General features: G+C 52.0%; 7 protein-coding genes across 7 annotated transcripts; 4 read left to right on the top strand and 3 right to left on the bottom strand.

Moving 5' to 3' along the window:
- Positions 1-444: 444 nt before the first annotated feature.
- On the bottom strand, positions 445-2,296 carry POSPLADRAFT_1153587 (hypothetical protein; the record flags this gene model as incomplete). Its single annotated transcript, XM_024486757.1, has 7 exons — positions 445-511; positions 666-1,061; positions 1,113-1,345; positions 1,406-1,913; positions 1,972-1,998; positions 2,117-2,170; positions 2,229-2,296. The coding sequence occupies 7 exons, from the start codon at positions 2,294-2,296 to the stop codon at positions 445-447; spliced, it is 1,353 nt and encodes a 450-aa protein (XP_024335371.1).
- An 841-nt stretch (positions 2,297-3,137) lies between these two features.
- POSPLADRAFT_1152629 (hypothetical protein) lies at positions 3,138-4,819 on the top strand (the record flags this gene model as incomplete). The annotated part of the gene is made up of 9 exons (XM_024486675.1): positions 3,138-3,207; positions 3,262-3,305; positions 3,353-3,381; positions 3,432-3,509; positions 3,562-3,623; positions 3,981-4,187; positions 4,310-4,362; positions 4,414-4,432; positions 4,650-4,819. 9 exons carry the CDS (start codon positions 3,138-3,140, stop codon positions 4,817-4,819), a joined length of 732 nt encoding a protein of 243 aa, XP_024335370.1.
- A 1,334-nt stretch (positions 4,820-6,153) lies between these two features.
- POSPLADRAFT_1152847 (hypothetical protein) lies at positions 6,154-6,814 on the bottom strand (the record flags this gene model as incomplete). The annotated part of the gene is made up of 2 exons (XM_024486696.1): positions 6,154-6,438; positions 6,548-6,814. 2 exons carry the CDS (start codon positions 6,812-6,814, stop codon positions 6,154-6,156), a joined length of 552 nt encoding a protein of 183 aa, XP_024335369.1.
- A 1,479-nt stretch (positions 6,815-8,293) lies between these two features.
- On the top strand, positions 8,294-10,167 carry POSPLADRAFT_1060461 (hypothetical protein; the record flags this gene model as incomplete). The annotated part of the gene is made up of 7 exons (XM_024481262.1): positions 8,294-8,396; positions 8,465-8,556; positions 8,600-8,821; positions 8,875-9,336; positions 9,397-9,747; positions 9,791-9,943; positions 10,009-10,167. The coding sequence occupies 7 exons, from the start codon at positions 8,294-8,296 to the stop codon at positions 10,165-10,167; spliced, it is 1,542 nt and encodes a 513-aa protein (XP_024335368.1).
- A 5,267-nt stretch (positions 10,168-15,434) lies between these two features.
- POSPLADRAFT_1152621 (hypothetical protein) lies at positions 15,435-17,576 on the top strand (the record flags this gene model as incomplete). The annotated part of the gene is made up of 3 exons (XM_024486672.1): positions 15,435-15,978; positions 16,092-16,249; positions 17,220-17,576. The coding sequence occupies 3 exons, from the start codon at positions 15,435-15,437 to the stop codon at positions 17,574-17,576; spliced, it is 1,059 nt and encodes a 352-aa protein (XP_024335367.1).
- A 775-nt stretch (positions 17,577-18,351) lies between these two features.
- Positions 18,352-18,888, top strand: POSPLADRAFT_1152697 (hypothetical protein; the record flags this gene model as incomplete). The annotated part of the gene is made up of 2 exons (XM_024486681.1): positions 18,352-18,458; positions 18,618-18,888. Coding segments are annotated over 2 exons (378 nt in total), but the record flags the coding sequence as incomplete, so codon positions are not given.
- Positions 18,889-19,708: 820 nt separating this feature from the next.
- Positions 19,709-20,405, bottom strand: POSPLADRAFT_1118272 (hypothetical protein; the record flags this gene model as incomplete). Its single annotated transcript, XM_024483493.1, has 2 exons — positions 19,709-19,820; positions 20,302-20,405. Coding segments are annotated over 2 exons (216 nt in total), but the record flags the coding sequence as incomplete, so codon positions are not given.
- Between the last annotated feature and the right edge of the window lie 2,621 nt (positions 20,406-23,026).

Genomic DNA, 23,026 nt, shown 5'->3' with positions numbered 1-23,026 from the left:
AGACTCATGACTTCAGTGGGAGTGCGAACAACAACTGAAGTCCGTGTTACGAGAGACGTCGGGCACATAATTGATTGCTACGCGAGGTGAGGAACACTATCCAGAGAGAAAATTCGAAGAAATAGGGGACGATAGCTACAGGAACAGGTACGCCAGAGGTACGTCAACATTGCGCCGATCCCGACGTGATAACGCAGCGTCATGCGCGCGCGCACGCGGGGCGTTCGGACGCGCTTGCTCGCCAACATAATGTTACAAGTTTCCCTCAATTTCACAGTCGTATATGTTTACCTTAACGCGAAAACATACTTGCATTTGTTCATGACTACGATCGTACAGATTTGCGTTTGTAATTCCAGCACCTAGATTGTCCCAACCAAGAAGCATACCACGTAGCTGTTTATGCATGCTATAGTGCCGCACACTCCATTCATGTGAGTATATTCAGTGCCTGCCGAACAACGTCGTCGACAAATTCTTGCATGTATGACTGATCCCATAAGTCGTTGGTCTGTCAAAAAGACATGTAAGTGAACATCACGCAGGTTCATTCGGTGTATATACCTCAATTTGCACAGTCAGCTGAGATTTCATGGAAAACACCTGGGTAGTACTATGATAGCTTCTGTCAAAACCTATCTTTGATCAATATTTTGGAAACTTACGGTGTGGCAGCAATGAGTCTGTGGCCTACTGTCAGCGACAGTACCTCAAATACAGGTGTCTTGCTCTCGTTTCCATCAGGGTAATAGATTACGGGAAGCAAGCGGTCTATCACTCCCAAGTTGGTGATGACCGTTGCGTACGGGTTAGAGCCCACCATTGGCTCGCGCGGCGGTGCGAGCTTGACAACGGCGGCTGTGAGGTGAGGAATGTGGGCATTCATCATGAAGTCATCATATTGCTTCTTGATACTCTTCGCTGCAGTGAGAATCCGGTCTTTGGGTAGGTCTGTCGACACGACGTCCGCATACTTGACTTGGATCGGCACGTGGATCATCTCCGAAACGAAGTGATTCAGTCGGTTATATGGCGGGACACGGAATCTCTCAGCCGAGATTCTGTACGAAACGTATGAGCTAATGACCCATAGATGTTTACTATCTGCTCACATTCCGACCGGATATGTTACATGGGCGTCCTTGGCTGCATCCTCGGTGATAGCGTTGCAGTACATGATGGCCAGCGCCTGGGCCGCCTCGAACAGGTGACTTACAGAGAAACCAGCTGCCCTGGCCGCCTGGACTAGTTTCGCGGACGTTGTTTCATCCAGTACTTTACGAGCTCGGACCTGTCTGCCACGGACAGTGATCTCGGTGCGCTGGGGTAGTATGCTGAGCGTAGGCTGCAGTCACCATCTTGAGCAAGCGAACCTTCAAAGAACTAGAAGCTACGCGGTACATACCACGGGGTTCATGAGCATCTGGAAGACCTTTCCTGTTAGATTCCTTCCTTCCGTCTCCCAGTTTGGACGAGGACCACCCGTGGAGGTCACAGGACCCGATGGAAGATTGCTCCATTCCGTCCCCCATGATAGAGAATCCAGAGGATCGGGGTTTGTCTTTGACATGGCCTCCAACATGATTCGGAATGCATGAAAGGTGGGCCATGCATCCATGATCGCGTGTGGGCCGTGCCAAAGGATAGAGAACTTTGATTCATCTTCGGGGTCTTCAACGAAGTAGCAACGAAAGATCTTCTCCTTGCCGCTCGGAAGCACATACGGGAGCCGAGTGTAAGTGATCTGTGCCAGAAACGCGTCACCGTCCAAAGGATCAGGGTGAACTATAACTGTCTCCTCAATCCACTCATCCAACTCGCGACGGTTAGAAATTGGGGTGTAAATCCAAGATCGGAACTGAGGATCGTGTACGCCCTTCTGTATGGCCGCCGCGATGAGTGGGCAGGAAAATCTATACCAGTTTCACCATCAGCGTGCATTCGATGGACCTGCACACTTTCGGTACGTACCGCAGCCTCCCGATGCCGTCTTTCAGCCTGGAAACGATCTCATCACGTGGTAGAGGTGAGGTGAAAGTATGTCCCTGGCAACAGTCCGTAGTACTAGTGGGGTCGCGTTATCTGGCGATCCTCAGATACGATACATAAACCCTACCCATCCTGGAATATTGTGTATTGGTCGGACAGCAGCTCAGATGCTACTAGGGGCCTTGCAGCAGATCAGATATAAGAAACATCATTAGGCACAAAGCTACCAGTGCGCTCACCTTGAATAAGTCTGGCGGCCCTCCCAAGTGGTGACACTCCACTGCGGCTCATCTTGGACAGGATTCATTGTTCACGATGGGTCTCATAAGGTCACAGATGAGACGCACGCGGTCGGTGAAGATGTCTGCTCCTCTCAGCTACGCAAGGGGCAAAGGATGTACAGCACTTCGGTGGCAATCATAGTCACAATTTATCTATCAAAGTATATAGATACGTTACCACGTGGATTTGGTCATGTGTTCATTCAGTGCCAGCACTGCTGGGTGGGCAACTACCGAAGTTGTCATCAGTCATCGATGTCATCAGTCTGGCAGCTGTCACGGATGGTTCAAGCTTACGGGACCCGGTTTCGGGAGAGCAATTCACAGTGTATTGATATCTTTGAAATCCATATATTGAAATTGCACATCTAACTTCTCACATCTAACTTCTGAAGCTCCGCTTTCTTAGCGACTCGCGTCCTTATCGGAGTAGCTGGTGGGAATTGAGATTACTCAAGCGGGCTACCACCGACAGCGCGCCCGATGCCGTCATATTGAGCCCGGAGAGAGGAGATCCTGAAGACATGCGTGGAGAAGATAGCTGTCAACCCGGTCGAATTGATATTTTTGGTGCTCTCATTTCTATCCTAGTCGAGATCTCACCTATTAGTTTCATCTGCGAGCAAGAATGTGGTTTCAAGATCACGGTAATTCCGCTCCAGTTGTGTTGACTGGCTTAACATGTCGTGACATGGTACATCTATCGTCACCGTGACTTTGATATCAGAGCATACATGAGGGAACAATCTGATCTTGGAGGAGGCAGATAAAATCCCGACTGAAGGAATCCAACAGTCAAACCTCCTCACGACCTCAGAGGGACATCATAAAGGGCTACAGAGGCATACGGTGCAAAGCGCCTACATCATGTCGACTCCGACTGTTATTGCTATAGAGGCACACCAGATTCAAGAGAGTTTCGGCGCCATATTCATTGGTAAGGTTCAGCGTTGTCTTGCAAATTGCTACTTGCTACTACAATAGCCTTTAGGTTCATTCATATCCATGATTCTGTTTGGCCTCGGCATAGCACAAGTGAGTTTACAAACCCAACGTGAATGATTCTTGACTTTTTCTGTCAGTTGTACATTTATCGTGGCCGATTCACCTGGTGCGTGTGCTTCTATGATTGCCTCTTTATCGTGTTGAGATATCTGGTAGTGACCGAAGAGCGTTAAGATACTTCGTCCTATTCATCTTCTTGCTGGATACTGCAAGCACTATTTTCACCGCGTGGTGGTAAGACCTTCAATACTGGCAGACACATTTTCAAATCATAGCACCGTTGTAGGATGTACTATCTTTTTGTGTCCAACTGGGGTGATGCCGGGATATTTCTTACAGGGAATTGGTGTAAGTTCCTTCGTTGTACATGGGGATTTCAAAGGGCTAAACAATTTCTCAGTGATGGCTACAAGTGTGTATCCATGTCTGCTCCACATAGAGAACGGCAGGCTCATCCCATTTGCAACCTTGCAGACCCTTTCATACTTGTGAGAACACTAGAAAAAGAAATTAAATGTTTCACTCAATGCTATGTTTAATAGGGAACTATGGGATGTGCAAATCACTTCTTTTTTGCATGGAGAATTAGAGTGTTTATGCGAAAGACATGGCTATCTGTCGCTATTTGCTTTCTTGGCATCGCAACATTGGGTGAGTGCACTGTTTACGATTCAGTTTATGCAGCCAATACAGCTGATTTTTTAGGCGGGGCTTTTGCGGGAGGGGCAATCTTTCTTGTCGTGAAGAAGCTGGCAGACATTGCAACCAACGTCATCCGGCCAGCAGGCATTGTTTGGCTGCTTTCAGCTGCAATTGGCGATATCATGATTGCAGCTTCAATAAGCTGGTTCCTCCAGAGTCATAAGTCCGGATTTAAGGCGTCCAATCAGCTTCTGGATAGGGTTATACGAGGTTTGCTCGCTTTACATTTCACTGTCCGTGACCATTCTGAACCTGGTAAAAAACAGTGACGGTTACCAATGGTGCTCTATATACTGTTCATTCAGTTGTTTGTTTATTCATGATAAATGCAGGGCTTTTGACCGCAACAATTGCTGTTATTGACCTGATTCTGTTCTTATCTTCGGTGAGAATGTTCTGGCTATACCGCACGAATCATTTACTAATGTGTATTTAGGACAAGCCCAACCATATTGGTGAGCCTCTAGGTATCCTGGCATCATTATTCACCTTTCTGGACCGCCAACAGCGATCGCAATAATCCTGCCCAGGGTGTATACAAACACAATTTTGGCCTCGCTGAACTCGCGCGAGCCTGAACGTTCTATGTCTTCGATAGGACAATATTCCTCTGCCACCGTTCCTTCCTCTCGTCGCATGGTATGACTTATAATTTCGTACTCATTACCAAAGACCTACTGACCACGCTCGTACTCACAAAGCCTCCTGAGGTTCTTGTTCACGTCGAAGCACACCAGATGGTTGACATCGTGAAACAGGACGCTGAATGGACACAGGGACCACAGCATGCCATGGACATATCCAAGAGCGATCCCGGTTGGGCAAGTTGCAGCCAGAGCTGACCTTTGAGTGTACTGCCGTGACCATTGAACACATTTTCTCGCTTGATTTACTACCGAGTGCTGACACTTCATGATAATGGGATTTTGGTTTTCCCGTGACTCAATAAGACGTGCAAAACCCTCATGAATAAAAAATGGCATCGTGAATGTGAAGTGCATTATTGAATCACGACAGTGCGACATACGGCACTGGTGCTAAGCGCACACTTTGGTTGTCTCACGTGTTCACTTCCCGATTGTGTGCCCCCGTTTGATCGCCGCACGCTCCTATTTCATGAGTTCCTTGTCTGCGACGATAATAGCTGCGGACACGACGCGCGAAGTCCGATTCGGATGAACCTTCTGCATGATGAAATTCTTGGTCCTATATCTGTCATGCTCAAGGCATCTCACGGCGCCCGTAGTGAGGTATAAGGTCTATGAGTAACGAGCCGTGCATCAGGTCCTGAGATTATGCCTCTGGTGTCGACAGGCATGAGTCTGTGTCCTGTGCATGTATCGAGCCTCGGACGAAAAGCTGCCAGCCCGAGAACACCGCGCTGCCTCGCCTTGTGCGAAGCGACTCGTGATGATAGATGGATGGGACCTCGGGTCCAGCATTTGAAATATTCATACAGCACGTCTTCCTCCGTGCGGACCGTAATTTCGCCGTGGCATGTGTATGCCCTCGGATGTTAAATTTTCTGTCAGGATTCCATCATGATATATCGCTTGCCCATCTCATTTCCCCCATAGCTCTCGAGGCTCCAGTTATTGAAGCAACCTAACCGGCAATGCTACAGCAATCATGGGCACCTTCGTTCACTGGCACTCAAGCGCAAGTTTCGCGAGATACCCCTGGGTGAGAATCAGAGACGACAGAGGGCAACAGCAGCCAACCGCGCTCCGCCGTATTGCCCCAGCGCTTTCATACATTGAGCGGAATTGATGTCAATGTCGCAAAGGCGCTATCAGTGCTGGGACAAGTATCACAGATGCCTCATTTGGAATTCGTAAACGAGGGTGCAGTGGGGTGTTGAATTTCGGGATCTGCAGCCGACGGGAAAGCCGCCGCGCTCATTAACCGGTACCCAGGCTCCTTCCCGCCGTCTTCGGGAGGTGAGGGGGACTTCATTCGAGGGCGGAATTCATGCTAAGCCCCAATAGCTTAGGGAAGATCATATCATAGATCCCATCACATATATCACGTGCACTATTCAAAATTTTAAACTCCACAATCTTAATCCCCCTCACCTCCCTGTGACGGCTGGCACAAAACATTGGTAAACAGCGGCGCTCGGAGGGTAGTCCCCTCGATTGGGCGACTGGGCGCTTCATGAAATATGCTACCTACATTACATAATTAAGATTCGCATAACCTCGATTTGAATCTCCTCGGGCACCGTGGCTGATGCTAACACAAAGCGCACATGAGGCAAAAGATCACGCAGGCGGTAGGCATCCCTGTACTCCGTACGAAACGCACTCCAGAGACTGGCACAGTGCGCTTCATCCCAGATAATACTGATGATCCGAGACGCAAAGTCTTGGCTCTTCCATAGACGTTCAAAGCCCCCGCCCTCCTTCATCAACAATTCGGGATTGATAACTATAGCGCGATACTTCCCGTCTTCGATATCCTGGCACACCGTTGAGGTACGTCAGCCATATACTATTGGTTTAACAACATACCTTGAACAATTGAGGTGTTGCTGTCTCTGCGCACAGAGATACAGCCTTGATACCTACCAACTCCAGCTCGGCTACACTCTGCGTTCCGAGGATATTAAGTGGCGTCACTACGATCTGTATTCCATCCTCTCGGAACAATAACGGCATCCAGAACGTGAGTGTTTTTCCCGCACCCGTTGGTGCAACACATATAACATCCTTTTCTGCCCTTAGGATCTCGTGCGCCACCTTCGCCTGCCATTCGCAAGGGTCGCGGCCCAGCTTTGCAAACGTCTTCTTCCGGATAGCATCAAGAGTCGGCAAGGAGGGCTTGTTTAGAGACATCGCAGGCAGCACTAGTGTTCGCGCGCACCCATGCTACCACTCTGTACTCTAGGCAACGCAACCGCATGTCCATTTTGACGGAAACATATATCATATCATTTAGTTCTATGCTTTTACTTTTTGGCCATGATCTAATACTATATGGAGTAGGTCCGGCTCCGAGCGCCGCTGTTTACCAATGTTTTGTGCCAGCCGTCACAGGGAGGTGAGGGGGATTAAGATTGTGGAGTTTAAAATTTTGAATAGTGCACGTGATATATGTGATGGGATCTATGATATGATCTTCCCTAAGCTATTGGGACTTAGCATGAATTCCGCCCTCGAATGAAGTCCCCCTCACCTCCCGAAGACGGCAGGAAGGAGCCTGACCGGTACCCTGTCACGAGTTGGTACAGCGTCTAGCCATTTTTTAATTTTTCCTTTCTATGGGCTCGAACCCTCGACCTCTGTACCACATGCCTGATATGGATGTGTCGCTATCTACTGTACAATTAGATGAGATGGGCGGCAATGCGTGGCACAGCTCGGGCTCCGCTGACACAGCCTCTCTGACTCACTGACCCCTGGGGCCACGTCAGCATGCTGTGCATGGACCAGTGCGCACAGCCTCCCCTAAACTTCCCCTGTATATAAGCCAGCCTCTGCTGCCCTGGGGACCTCAGTTTCGACCTCTTGTCCCTAGGTCAGCAAGCCTTTAGTTGTATTCCTTTTTCCTTACCTAACTAATATATTATCTTGTCCCTAGTCTTAGGTTTGAGCATAAGCTCACCATCGCTTTGGTAAGACCCAGTCAAATGCCCCCAGCTCTTTTAGGTTTTCCCTGTCGCTTGACCTCAAGTCGCGACATTAGGTCAAAACTCTCATAGTGTCACGACTTGGTACGGCGTCTAGCTGTTTTTTAATTTTTTCCTTTTCGTGGGCTCGAACCCGCGACCTCTGTACTACTTGCCTGATACGGACACATCATATCTACTGTACGATCAGATTAGATAGGACGGCAGTGCGCGGCACAGCTCAGGCTCCGCTGACACAGCCTCTCTGACTCACCGGCCCCCGGGGCCGCGTTAGCATGCTGCGCACGGACCAGCGCGCACAGCCTGCCCTTATCTCCCCATGTATATAAGCCGGCCTCTGCTGCCCTAGGGACCTCAGTTTCGACCTCTTGTCCCTAGGTCAGTAAGCTCTCCTGTACTTACTTCCTTTACTTACTAACTAATACATTTCTGTCCCTAGCCTTAGGTTTGAGCGTCGCTCACCATTGCTTCGGTGAGAATCAGTCGAACGCCTCCAGCTCTTTTTAGGTTTTCCCCTGTCACTAGACCTCAAGTCGCGACATTAGGTCGAAACTCCACAAAGCTGCCGGCATTCCTCGGAACCCCACAAAAACTCACTTTCCTTTCCTATAGGTTGGGTGGTGCACACCCCTATTGTACCCTACGATACGTAAATAGCATACGATACATCGCCACCACTTAAGGGATGAACTCTTCGGTATCTGCACTTCAGTGGGCGATACTTGTCCTCACGGACGCGTGGCTTAGGTTCCTGCTGCATACTAGCCAAAAGCAGTACTGGGCCCCACGTGAATTGCGAACCCTAGTGTTACCTCGGGTGCCGTAGGTGTAAGCTAGCTTATATGGCCTTTTGTAGCACGCGCACCTCCCCTTCCTCCCCCCCTCACTGTGGCTGACGAATTCTTCGACTGCTCTCGACTAGAGCACACCTTCGACACCCAGGAGCAGGTCGACGTCTCTCGCGATGACCCAGAAAGCAACGACAACCTAGCCCCTTTCTTCATCTGTGATCGGCAACCATGCCCTAATCGAACCCCACGGTCCATCACCACCGACAAAGGGCGCTACGTACCAATCCGACGAGTCCAGCATCCCAGCGGCCCAGCACTTCGGTACGCTGGCACATCGTGATCTACCTCTCATCACGTCACTCCTGTCCCATCTCGACCTGCCTCTCCAGGCACCCGCATCCCCCAACCTGTCGCCAGTACAGGTCAAGCGCGAGGAGATCCCCATCTCCCTCGAGGAACTGAGGCAGTCACACAGCCTTCAGTGACCCCTCAAGCGATCCCCCAGTCCTCCCTGGGGCCACGGTTGGAAAGGCCTCCCAAGACCGAGCCCCGCGACACTCCGCCGCATTCTTGGGCCGGCTCGTCGTCAGCGGTCACCGCCTCGACTTCAGTCCCTATCCTACGTCACCCTGCCTCCGGGCTTCCTCAATCGACTTCACCGCCGTCGCCACTGCGAGGCCGCTCAAGCACTCGTTCCTCGAGAAGTTCGCCCGGCGGACAGTCACAACAGTCGCCTTCGCCCGCGGGCAGTCCTTCGTCCCCCTCATCGCCGATAATGTCCTCCCCTGCTGCCGTCCCTGATAAGGAGACACTGAAGCTCCTCCTCCCGCTCCAATATGACGGGAAGTTGGTGGTCGAATGCAACTGCTTCATCTCGCAGTTGCTCATCTACTGGACGATCAACATGGCCCTCTCTTCCCTCGAGCTGAAGATCCAGGTTGCCCTCAGTCTCCTCGATGGTGATGCGTGAGCTTGGGCCACCCCCATCTTCTCCCAGCTCGCCTCTGTCCAAATCGGGATCCAGGGAGCGACAACCCCCTTTGCCGACGAAAAGGCCTTCCTTAAAGCATTTAAGGCCCGTTTTGGCAATCTCGACGATGCTGCCGCGGCACAGGTGGAGCTCTCCAAGCTCTGTGCCAACAAAACCATGCGCAAAAAGCGCACCGCCGCAGAGTTCTCTGCGCTGTTCAAGGGTCCGGCGGACCGTTCCGGGTATGGGAACCTGGAACTACGTAACAAGTACCTGAGCGGCATCCCTTCCCGCATCTATCGCAAACTCGAGCTCGAAACCTTTGCCACGTGGCAAGACACTGACAAGTGTGCCACCGAGGTCGAGCAAATCCTCGACGTCAGCCGGGCTCGTTGGCCCGAGCTGAACAGCTTCTTCTCAGCACAAGGTCGAGGACGCGGAGGGGCACGTGGTGGTGCACCCTCGTCACATGGAGCTTCGGCCAGCATCAATGCGGCCGTCAGAAAAGGAAACTTCCCTGGCACCTGCTTTGGCTGTGGGAAGCAAGGGTACCGATGATTCGAGTGCCCCAATTGTAAGGATAAACTTTACACAAAACGCGCCGACGCGCGGGCTACGGTTGCCTCGGGCTCTACCCAGGCCGCGACAAGTGCCCCCGTCACGACGACACCCTCGGCAAGTATAAGTGCCACTTCAGCGAAATCTGAGCAATCGGAGCTGGCGGACTTAATGGCACAGGTGAAGTCGATGTGTGAGGAGCTCGAGCACTATCGGGCGATGAAGGAGGAGGGTTTTTGATCCGGTCCGCACTTCGTGCCGCACGCGTCGGGCCATGAGTACTATCTTGTAACAAGTATAACGTATTGTCTACTGCGATGGTGTACGAATTGGACCAGGGGTCCCAACATTTTCACATCCCAGTATGACTTCAAGGAAAAAGACGGCATAAAGACATAATCGCTATGGTGGACAGCGGAGCCACCACAAAGTTTATCAACAAACGATTCATTGTAAAAAATAAGGTGCAGACGCGGAAATTGAAAGAATCGATTCCGCTATACAATATCGACGGCACCCTGAACAAAGACGGAAGCATCTCGGAAGTAGCAGTGCTACAGATGCAAATAGGAGAACACGTCAAGAAGACGGTGTTTACGGTCACGGACATTGGTCCAGAGGATGTGATCGTTGGGTTGGATTGGCTACGCGAACACAACCCCGAGATCGATTGGGAGTCGGGCTCCCTAAAGCTATCACGATGCCCTGAAACGTGCAGTGCCAGGAGGACTGGCCAGATGGAGCAAGCAACGACTGCGCATGATACGGGGGTCAGGCCCACAGCGCGCAGGCATTCGCCAAAGTCCAAACGGTCAGTCATAGGTGCCTGCCGGAGTAAGGTACTCCCGGACTTCGAACCTGAAGAAGATCCGGCGGAAGTAGAGTGGGATGAGGCCGACTTGATCGAAGCCTGGGAGCAAGGCATCACGCTTCCCGGCGCCCCTCAGCTGTTCGTCGCAGCCGGGCATACGTACTCCCAGCTGTTCGCTGAGGAAGAGATCAAAAAAAAGGTTGTTAAGACCGCCAAGGAGCCGGTACCTAAACAGTACCACGAGTTCCTGAATGTCTTCTCCAAGGAAGCATCAGAATGGCTACCCGAAAGGAAGCCGTACGATCATGCGATCAAACTCATGCCCGGCTACTCAACATTCCATTCGAAGGTGTACCCATTATCGAACAACGAGCAGGAGGAACTCGATAAATTCCTAAAGGAGCAACTAGCGAAGGGTTACATACGGGAATCAAAGTCGCCTATCTCATCCCCCTTCTTCTTCATCAAAAAGAAGGAAGGGACACTTCGACCCGTACAGGACTACCGCCGGTTGAATGCGATCACGGTCAAGAATCGTTATCCCTTACCATTGATCGCCGAGATGGTGGATAAGCTCCACGGTGCTACGCTCTTCACCAAGTTCGATGTCAGATGGGGCTATAACAATGTCCGGATCAAAGCCAGTGACGAATGGAAGGCAGCGTTTGTAACTAACCGAGGGTTGTACAAGCCCCTGGTGATGTTCTTTGGCCTCACCAATTCCCCTGCAACCTTCCAGGCGATGATGAACGAGATCTTCCATGATCTCATCGTCGGTGGCAAGATCCTTGTGTACCTGGATGACATCCTCATCTTCTCCACCAACAAGGAGAAACATAAAAAGGTCACACGCGAGGTGCTGCGCCGCCTTCAGGATAATGATCTATTCCTGAAGCCTGAGAAATGCGAGTGGGACGTTCCCAAGGTCGACTACGTCGGCTATGTGTTCGGTGGCGATGAGGTAGCGATGGATCCCGCAAAGCTAAAAGGAATTAATGAGTGGCCGGTACCCCGGAACAAAAAGGACGTTCAGAAGTTCCGGGGGTTCTCCAATTTCTACCGCCGCTTTATTAAAGACTTCGCTAAGATCTCGCGACCACTCGACCGACTCACAGGGAACGACCCATGGCATTGGGGCGAAGAGGAACAACATGCCTTCGACGAGCTCAAGTGGCTCTTCGCGATGACTCCAGTTCTAGTGCTGTATGATCCTAACCAAGAAACGCGCATTGAGGTTGATGCCTCAGGCTACGCCACGGGCGGCGTATTGATGCAGAAGCAGGACGACGGCAAATGGCACCCTATCGCCTTCAGATCTCACGCTATGGACCCTGCCCAGCGTAACTACGAGATCTACGATAAGGAGATGCTCGCGATTATTGAGGCACTAGACGATTGGCGCCACTATCTCGAGGGGTTACCCAATCAGTTCGAGATTGTAACTGATCACAAGAACCTCGAGTACTGGCGCACGTCACAGCATCTCACGCGTCGTCAAGCACGATGGTCGCTGTTCCTGGCTCACTTCGACTTCCGCATCACGCACAAGGCCGGGATGTCCAATGGAAAGGCTGATGCCCTGTCGCATCGATCAGACCATCAGATCGGCGATGAGGACGATAACACCGATCAGGTGGTTCTCAAACCGGAAAGATTTCGCATCACCTCTACCAGACGCGGCCATGCTTCGGTGACAGCTGATCAGTCGCTTCTGAAGCGCATCCGGGAGTGTTCGGAAAGCCCCAGGGTCCACTGAAGCCGAACGAGATCCCCGAGCGCCCGTGGCAGATCATCATGAGCAATATGATCGTCGGCTTGCCAAAGTCTGATGGATTCGACTCGATCCTGGTCACTGCCGACCGCTTCACAAAGCAGGTCCACTTCTCAGCCTGTCATGAGACCCTGACAGCAGAAGGTGCAGCAGACCTGTACATCTGCAATGTGTTCAAGCATCATGGGGCCCCGGCCAAGGTCATATCAGACCGAGGTCCCCAGTTCGCTTTGAAGTATCTCCATGCGGTGTACAAGGGTCTGGGAATCGAGCCGGCACTGTCCACAGCGTTCCACCCTCAGACGGATGGTCAGACTGAGCGCTGGAATCAGGAGATCGAACAGTACTTGCATGCGTTCACCAGCCACAGGCAGGATGATTGGGCAAAGCAATTGCCGCTCGCAGAATTCGCACTGAACAACCGAGTTCACTCCGCGACCGGGCACTCCCCTTTCTTCCTGCATCAAGGGTACAATCCTGAGATCCAGGTTCGGATCAATCCGATGTCCGCGATGCCCGCTGCCGCTGATCAGCTCAAGATCCTGAAGGAGATTCGCGATGATATGCGCTCTGCGCTCGAGCTGTCAGCCAAGCGTATGAAGGTGTACTACGATAAGCACGTGCAGGAGGCACCGGTCTTTGCGCCGGGGGACAAGGTCTGGCTTGATGCCCGGAACCTTAAGCTGAAACAGCCGAGCAAGAAGCTCAGTCCCAAGCGCCTCGGACCTTATGCCGTGCGGCGAAAGCTCGGAGACTTGGATTATGAATTAGTCCTGCCGAAATCGGTGCCGGTGCACCCGGTATTCCATGTCTCCTTGCTTAGCAAGTACACGTGTAGCGATATCCCAGGCCGGGAGCCGGAGGAGCCGCCTGCGATCGAGGTCGAGGGCGACGAGGAGTACGAGGTTGAGCGGATCAAAGATTCGAGGATCTTCCGGCGTCAATTGCAGTACCTCATCAAGTGGAAAGGTTATGACGATTCGCATACGTCATGGGAACCAGCGCGCAATGTTGCCAATGCACCGGCCCTCATAGCCGACTTCCACCGAAAGAACCCGAACGCCCCTCGTCGTCTCAATGCTGCTACATTTGGTGGTCTCAACTTTCAGCCAGTGCCTTCGCCGCTGACTGAAGCACGCTGCCGCTCCGGTTGGGAGATGGGCAAGGACACCTCACATGAGGTCATGCGTCGTTGAGGGAGGGGTAATGTCACGAGTTGACACGGCGTCTAGCCATTTTTTAATTTTTTCCTTTTCGCGGGCTCAAACCCGCGACCTCTGTACTACATACCGGATATGGACATGACACTATCTACTGTACGATTAGATTAGATGGGACGGCAGTGCGCAGCACAGCTCGGGCTCCGCTGACACAGCCGCTCTGACTCACCAGCCCCCGTGGCCGCGTCGGCATGCTGCGCACAGACCAGCTATGCACAGACCAGCTGCGCACGGACCAGCGCGCACAGCCTGCCCTTATCTTCCCCTGTATATAAACCGGCCTCTGCTGCCCTAGGAACCTCAGTTTTGACCTCTTGTCCCTAGGTCAGTAAGCTCATGTATTACTTACCTACTTACCAATGCTAACTTATCTTGTCCCTAGTCTTAGGTTTGAGCATTGCTCACCATCGCTTTGGTGAGAATCAGTCGGACGCCCCCAGCTTTCAGGTTTTCTCCAGTCGCTTGACCTCAAGTTGCGACACCGTGCTCAGGAAACGCCTCCTCAAGGGCGGTGGCGAAGGCTGCCCAATCAGGATAGACCTGGACTCCCCCTGCCGACTTCTCGTAGTATGCATCTGCCCATGTCTTCCCTAGGTCCTTCCTCATCAACGCTACAGTGAAGGTGATCTTTGCTTCATCACTAAGTCTGGTGTTGTTGGTGGCGACAAAGTAGGAAAGGATGCATTGAAGGAAGCATCTAAGATCCTCTGCCTTTCCACTGAAGGGTTCTGGAGCAGGGATGTCGAGGCAGAGGGGTTGATTGGCAGTTGATTGTTGAAGTCAGTATGTATCGAGAGCAGCTGCGATGCGCTGATCGATGTCTGCTTGAGTGAACATTGTCATCGGGGGTTCAACCAGTGCGTTGATTGGTGTGGATGGAGCAGGTGGTGGTTCGGTGTCTGGAGCCTTGATGGGAATGTACTGAACATCCGGGAGTTCAAACGGTTGTTTGTTAACAGGTGACTGTAGGTGCTCTGTTGTTTGTGCTGGTTTGACGTTGATTCGTAGAGTGGTGAATACGTCTTCTGGGTGAGTGGGAGGGTGTCTCTGGTAATAGCTGACAAGCTGTTGATGGGCAACGATCCGCGGGTTGGAACCTTCTGCATGAACCCAGGAGCCACCTCAAGGATAGATGGGAGTCCTTTTTGTGGTGGTGACAAAGCAATGATCTGCTCAGTCGTACTGGAAAAGGGGAGATTCTGTGAGGGCTGGTAGTCCCAAGGGAACTGGGTTTACTGTGTTGTTCGACGTGATGGTGGATGAGTTGTTCAACTAGGTGAAACTAGGGATGTAGCTTAGAAAGTTCAACCTTTTGATACAATGGTCTATGCTCCTATATTGATGCCTGACTCGTAGACAACGAGTGAGGGCTTATGGACAGTGCATCGTCCTGAAGATTGAGCGAGGAAGTCAAGAATGACCACTACCCCAAGTGAAGAGGAGCAGAGACTTTAATGAATAACCAGATCAAACTTAGGGTTCGACCGACTAATGGTACAACTACTTATACAAGTACTGACTGCACACGGACAATCATGTCTATGTGGTCATGTTTAGTAAAGAAAGAAACGTAGTGGTACGATACCAGACATGAAGTGCGCACGGACCCCATTATGTAAGCTACATAATGTTCAACCTGCGGGTGAGCACTAAGACAGGTGCCAGTATGGGTGCTAGTAATACAAGAAATAGAATGGAAAGATAAATGTTTCATCCTCCCCCCATTGTGGCTACATGTCAAGGCTTTGTTCATGCCTTTGACTCCAAGGACCTCCTTGACGTTTACCTCACTGAAGGTCCCTCCTCCCTCATCTTTGCCTGCGAACAACAGCCGTGCCCAAATCGCACGCCGCGATTGATCAACCAGGACTACGAGCATTACAAGGCCATCAGAAGGGTCCAACATCCGCTTGGTCCCCACAGCATCCATGCATCCCGCTCCGCATCCTGGCACTCCCACACTGTCTCTCCCAGCTCTCACCTCCCTCAAACTGTCGCCAGTACAAGTCAAGGAGGAGGAGATCCCGATCTCCCTCCAGACCCTGCACAAGAACCAGAGTCTGACAAGAGTGCAAGTGAAGAAGAAGTCTCGAAGCCCGAGCCTACACTTCACGGTTGGGCTGCTGATAGGCGCCAAGCCCCTCTGGGCCCCGATACACCTCTTTTCGGCAGTCGCATCCTGCCCAGCACTTCGACTCAGTCTCCCAACACTTTGATTTCGCCTTCGACACTCTTCGACACCTTTGACGGTGCGCGACGCTTACTCGAAGCTCGGCACGGTCGTCCCGATGCCTCGCGCATAGATCCTGGGACATCTTCTGTATTCGGCGAACAATAGGGCCACTTGACGCCGCTCGGCCAGGTGCGCGCTTCGCTCCAAGCCACACCGACGTAGCCGGTCTTTCCCGATTAGGTATCGAACCTCGCGGCATGCCTTCGATGACGGCTACCGGTCCGAAGTGGCCATATGTTGCTCTTCATCTCCGCATTCAGCATGACGTCACTCTACCGATGGACTTGGTGTGTGCCCCTCGGTGAGGCAGCTTCTTGAGGAACAATGCAAAGCTCCTTGTACCAGTGTGCCACTTTCGATAGTCGTAGTGTCCTGTGTAGTATAAAATCTGTAGTACTTCTCTCTAAAAATACAAGATCCGGTTCCCCCCTCGAGTTCAGAGCTCATAAGTCGAGTTCGCCCCGCGTCTAAGCTTTCAACTGCGTCACTTCGTCCCTCGCTGCGTAACATTGAAACCTCGTCTACTGCGTTTACTCGTTGATACCGTCTCGACGAACCCTTCGACTTTGACGATTGTCGAAGAAACTGCGAACCGTGCCCTAGCTAAGTCCACCCTATCGAATCGTGTCCCTTCCTTCTACGATACATCGAAGAGCTCTGCTGAGCTTCGATCGTCTCTGCTAACTGCCCACAGCCTCCGAGTAGCTTCGACGACGTGTCGAAGCCATCTTGTACCTTCCCCATTGTTCGTAGCCTTGTTCGAAGGTGTTTCTCGTGTTCACTCGAATTGCGGGACACCTTGCTGCTAACTCCCCTCTCACTAGACTATAATCCGTCTCTCTAGTCCCTTTAGGTCGCACCCAGGTTAGGGGTTAGGGTTTCGTAGGTTGTATCACCGCATCGCCGGATGTGCTCCCCTCTGCGCCTCTAGTCCCTGTTATACATAGCACCACCCCTGGGCTTCCTCCCTCGCCTGTACCACCGTCTCTGCCACAAGGCTGCTCGTGCACACGCTCCCCTCGAAGTCTGCCCAGCAGACAGCCACAACCACTGCTTCTGCCGCCGGGCCATTCTCCGTCCCCCTCACCGCCGATAATGTCTTCTTCTGCTTTTCCCCCGGATAAGGAGACGCTCAAACACCTTCTCCCGCTTCGATACGATGGAAAAATGGTCATTGGATGCGAGCGGTTCCTTTCACAGTTGCGCGTGTACTGGATCATCAACACATCGCTAACCACCATCGAGCTCAAGGTACAGGTAGCCTGGAGTCTCCTTGACGGTGATGCTCACATGTGGGCTACCCCTTTCTTCGCTCAGCTCGTGTTGGTACAGATCGGTACCCAGGGAGCTACAACCCCCTTTGCCAACGAGGCAGCTTTTGCCACTGCATTCAAAGCATGCTTTGGTAACCTCAACGATAAGGCAGCAGCACAAGTGGAGCTCGCCAAGCTCTGTGCTGACAAGTCCCTGCATGAGAAGTGCACTGCCGTGGAATTCTCCGCACTGTTCAAGGGTCTGGCGGACCAATCCGGGTATGGTGACCATGACAAGTACCTGAGCGGCATCCCCTCCCGCGTCTACCGCAAAATCGACTTGGAAACCTTCACCACGTGAGAAGACACTGACAAGTGCACCACAGAGGTTGAGCAGCAACTTGACATCAGCTGGGTCTGCCAGCCCAAGTTAAACAGCTTCTTCTCAGCTCGAGGTCGAGGACATGGTAGGGCACGTGGTGGTGCACCCCGCTCACAAGGCGCTTTGGCCAGCATCAATGTGGCCGTCGGAAAAGGCGATTTCCCCGGCAAATGCTTCAGCTGTGGGAAAAGAGGGTACCGACACTTTGAGTGCCCCAATTGTAAGGACAAGCCTTAGACAAAATGTGCTGACGCACGGGCTACAGTTGCCTTGGGTTCCACCCAGGCTGCAACAAGCGCCCCTGTCACTTCACCCTCGGCAAGTACAAGTGCCGCTTCAGTGAATACTGAGCTGGTGGACTTGATGGCACAGGTGAAGTCGATGCGCGAGGAGCTTGAGCACTATCAGGAAATGAAGGAAGAGGGTTTTTGATCCGGTCCGCACTTCGTGCTGCATGCGTCGGGCCGCATAATAACAATGTATACAATGTATTGGCAACCGCTAATGTGTATGAGTTGGACCATGGGTTCCAGCATTTTCACATCCCGGTGCGCCTCAAAGGGAAAAGACGGCACAAGGACATAATCGCTATGGTGGACAGCGGAGCCACCACAAAGTTTATCAATAAGTGATTTATTACAGAAAACAAGGTGCAAACACGGAAGTTGAAAGAACCAATTCCGCTATACAAATTGACGGCACCCTCAACAAAGATGGAAGCATCTCAGAAGTAGCAGTGCTACAGATGTAGATAGGAGATCACCTCGAGAAGATGGTGTTCACGGTCACGGACATAGGTCCAGAAGATGTGATTGTCGGTTTGGATTGGCTACACGACCACAATCCCGAGATTGATTGGGAGTCTGGTTCCCTGAAACTCTCATGATGCCCAAAAACGTGCAGCGCCAGGAAGACTGGCCGAATGGAGCAAGCTGCGACTGCGCGTGATACGGGGGTCAGGCCCATGGCGCGCAGGCGTTCACCGAAGTCCAAACAATTAGTCATTGGTGCTTGCTGGAGTAAGGTACTGCTGGACTTTGAACCTGAAGAAGATCCGGTAGAAGTCGAGTGGGACGAAGCTGATTTGATCGAAGCCTGGGAGCAGGGTGTCACGCTTCCTGGTGCCCCTCAGCTGTTTGTTGCAGCAGGACATATGTACTCTCAACTGTTTGCTGAGGAAGAGATCAAAAAGAAGGTCGTTAAGACTGCCGAGGAATTAGTGCCGGAGCAGTACCACGAGTTTCTGAAGGTCTTCTCGAAGGAAGCATCAGAACGGCTACCCAAAAGGTGACGCCGCTCGGCCAAGCACGTGCACCACTCTGTACCACACCGACGTAGCCGGTCTTTCCCGATTAGGTATCGAACCTCGCAGCATGCCTTCAACGACGGACACCGGTCCGAAGTGTCCATATGTTTCTCTTCATCTCCGCGTTCGGCATGATGTCACTCTACCAATGGACTTGGTGCGTGCCACTTGGTGAGGCAGATTCGTGCGGAACAATGCAAAGCCCCTTGTACTAGTGTGCCACTCTCGATAGTCATAGCATACTATGCGTAGTATAAATTCTGTCATACTTCTCTCCAAAAAAAAAAGATCCGGTTCCCCCCCTCGAGTTCAGAGCTCATAAGTCGAGTTCGCCCTATGTCTAAGTCCTTAACTGCGTCACTTCGTTCTTCATTGCGTAACCTCGAAACCTCATCCACTGCGTTTACTCGTCGATACCGTCTCGACGAACCTTTCGACTTCAACTATTGTCGAAGAAACTGCGAACCGCGCCCTAGCTAAGTCCTCCCTATCAAATTGTGTCCCTTCCTTCTACGATACATCGAAGAGCTCTGCTGAGCTTCGATCGTCTCTGCTAACTACCCACAGCCGCCGAGTAGCTTCGACGACGTCTCGAGCTACCTTGAACCTTCCCTAGCGCTCGTAGCCTTTTCCGAGGGCGTTTCTCGTGTTCACTCGAACCGCGGGACACCTTGCTGCTAACTCCCCTCACAAAGATAATAACCTGCCTCTAGTCCACTTAGGTCGTACCCAGGTTAGGGGTTAGGGTTTTGTAGATCGCATCACCACTGCTGCTGATCGCCAAGATGGTGGACAAGCTCAGTGGCACTACACTCTTCACCAAGTTCGATGTTAGATGGGGATATAATAATATCCGGATCAAGGCTGGCGACGAATGGAAGGCTGCCTTTGTAACTAACCGAGGGCTGTATGAACCCCTGGTGATGTCATGACTTGGCACGGCGTCTAGTCGTTTTTTAATTTTTCCTTTTTGCGGGCTCGAACCCGCGACCTCTGTACTACATGCTTGATATGGACGCATCATATCTACTATACGATTAGATTAGATAGGACGGCAGTGCACGGCATAGCTCAGGCTCCGCTTACACAGCCGCTCTGACTCACTGGCCCCTGGGGCTGCATCAGCATGCTGCGCACGGACCAGCTGTGCACAAACCAGTGCGCACAGCCTCCCCTAAACATCCCCTGTATATAAGCCTGCCTCTGCTGCCCTAGGGACCTCAGTTTCAACCTCTTGTCCCTAGGTCAGTAAGCTCCTGTATTCTCTTACTTACCTTACACTAACTAATATATTACTTGTCCCTAGCCTTAGGTTTGAGCTTCGCTCATCATCGCTTCGGTGAGAACCAGTCGAACACCCCCAGCATCTTGTAGTCTGTGTTTCCCCTGTCGCTCGACCCTAAGTCATGACAGGTGATGTTCTTCGGCATCACCAATTTCCCCGTGACCTTCCAGGCAATGATGAATGATATCTTCCATGATCTCATTGTCAGTGGAAAGGTCCTCGTGTACCTGGATGACATACTCGTCTTCTCAACCAATAAGGAGGAGCATGAGAAGGTCACGCACGAGGTCCTTCGCCGCCTTCAGGATAATAATCTGTTCCTGAAGCCTGAGAAGTGCAAATGGGATGTTCCCAAGGTCAACTATGTCGGCTATGTGTTCGGTGGCAATGAGGTAGTGATGGATCCCGCAAAGCTGAAAGAAATTAATGAGTGGCCGGTACCCCGGAACAAAAAGATGTTCAGAAGTTCCAGGGGTTCTCCAATTTCTACTGCTACTTCATTAAGGACTTTGCCAAGATCTTGCGATCACTCGACCGACTCACAGGGAATGACCCATGGCATTGGGGAAAGGAAGAGCAGTATGTCTTTGATGAGCTCAAACAGCTCTTCACTACAACTCCTGTTTTGGCATTGTTTGATCCCAACCGAGAGACGCGCATTGAGGTTGATGCCTCGGGATATGCCACTGGCGGTGTATTGATGCAGAAGCAGGATGATGGCAAATGGCATCCCATCGCCTTCCGATCCCGTGCTATGAATCCCGCCCAGCGTAACTATGAGATCTATGACAAGGAGATGCTTGCAATCATTGCAGCGCTTGACGATTGGCGCCACTATCTCAAGGGGTTGCCCAATCAGTTTGAGATCATTACCAATCACAAGAACCTTGAGTACTGGCGCACATCACAGCACCTCACATGTCGTCAAGCACAATGGTCACTGTTCCTTGCACACTTCGACTTCCGTATCATGCATAAAGCTGGAACGTCGAACGGAAAAGCTGATGCCCTGTCACACCAATCAGACCATCAGGTCGGTGATGAGGATGATAACACCAATCAGGTGGTTCTCAAACTGGAGAGATTCCGCATTGCTTCCACTAGACGTGGTCATGCCTTGGTGACGGCTGATCAGTTGCTTCTGAAGCGCATCAGGGAGTGTTCGGATAAGGATCAGGTTGTGGCTGAGGCACTTGAAAAGGTGCAGAACCTCGGGCCACCTTAGCTGCAGAAGGGCTTTGTCACGAGTTGGTACGGCGTCTAGCCGTTTTTTACTTTTTTCCCTTTTGCGGGCTCAAACCTGTGACCTCTGTACTATATGCCCAATATGGACACATTGTTATCTACTGTACGATCAGATTAGATAGGACGGCAGTGCACGGCACAGCTCGGGCTCCGCTGACACAGCCACTCTGACTCACCGGCCCCCGGGGCCACATCAGCAGGCTGCGCACGGACCAGCTGCGCACGGACCAGCTGCGCACGGACCAGCTGCGCACGGACCAGCTGCGCACGGACCAGCTGCGCACGGACCAGCGCGCACAGCCTGCCCTTATCTTCCCCTGTATATAAGCCGGCCTCTGCTGCCCTGGGGACCTCAGTTTTGACCTCTTGTCCCTAGGTCAGTAAGCTCATGTATCACTTACCTACTTACCAATGCTAACTTATCTTGTCCCTAGCCTTAGGTTTGAGCCTTGCTCACCATCGCTTTGGTGAGAATCAGTTGAACGCCCCCAGCTTTCAGGTTTTCTCCAGTCGCTTGACCTCAAGTCTCGACAGCGGCATATGGTCCAAGGCGCTTGGGACTGAGCTTTTTGCTCGGCTGTTTCAGCTTAAGGTTCCAAGCGTCAAGCCAGACCTTGTCCCCCGGTGTGAAGACCGGTGCCTCCTGCACATGCTTGTCATAGTACACTTTCATACGCTCAGCTGACAGCTCGAGCGCAGAGCGCGTGTCATCGCGAATCTCCTTCAGGATTTTGAGCCGATCAGCGGCCGCAGGCATCGCAGACATTGGATTGATCCGAACCTGGATCTCAGGATTGTACCCCTGAAGCAGGAAGAATGGGGAGTGCCCGGTTGCGGAGTGAACTCGGTTGTTTAGTGTGAACTCCGCGAGTGGCAACTGCTTCGCCCAATCATCCTGCCTGTGGCTTGTGAAAGCACGCAGGTACTGCTCGATCTCCTGATTCCAACGCTCAGTCTGACCGTCTGTCTGAGGGTAGAACGCTGTAGACAGCGCCGGCTCGATCCCTAGTCCCTTGTACACCGCATGGAGATATTTCGAAGCGAACTGGGGACCTCGGTCTGATATGACCTTGGCCAGGGCCCCATGATGCTTGAACACATCGCTGTCACGAGTTGGTACGGTGTCTAGCCGTTTTTTAATTTTTTCCTTTTCGCGGGCTCGAACCCGCGACCTCTGTACTACCTGCCTGATATGGACACGTCGTTATCTACTGTACGATTAGATTAGATGGGACGGCAGCGCACGGCACAGCTCGGGCCCCGCTGACGCAGCCACTCTGACTCACCGGCCCCCGGGGCCGCGTCGGCATGCTGCGCACAGACCAGCTGCGCACGGACCAACGCGCACAGCCTGCCCTAAATCTTCCCATGTATATAAACCAGCCTCTGCTGCCCTAGGGACCTCAGTTTCGACCTCTTGTCCCTAGGTCAGTAAGCTCTCCTGTACTTACTTCTTTTACTTACTAACTAATACACTCTTGTCCCTAGCCTTAGGTTTGAGCCTCGCTCACCATCGCTTCGGTGAGAACTAGTCGGACGCCCCTCGCTTCTAGGTCTTTTCCTGTCGCTTGACCTCAAGTCGCGACATTAGGT

This window comes from Postia placenta, assembly GCF_002117355.1.
Source record: "Postia placenta MAD-698-R-SB12 unplaced genomic scaffold POSPLAscaffold_14, whole genome shotgun sequence".
NCBI classification, from domain to species: Eukaryota; Fungi; Basidiomycota; class Agaricomycetes; order Polyporales; family Adustoporiaceae; genus Rhodonia; species Rhodonia placenta.
Note: the sequence above shows the minus strand (reverse complement) of the source record. Positions and strands in the feature narration are given on the sequence as shown.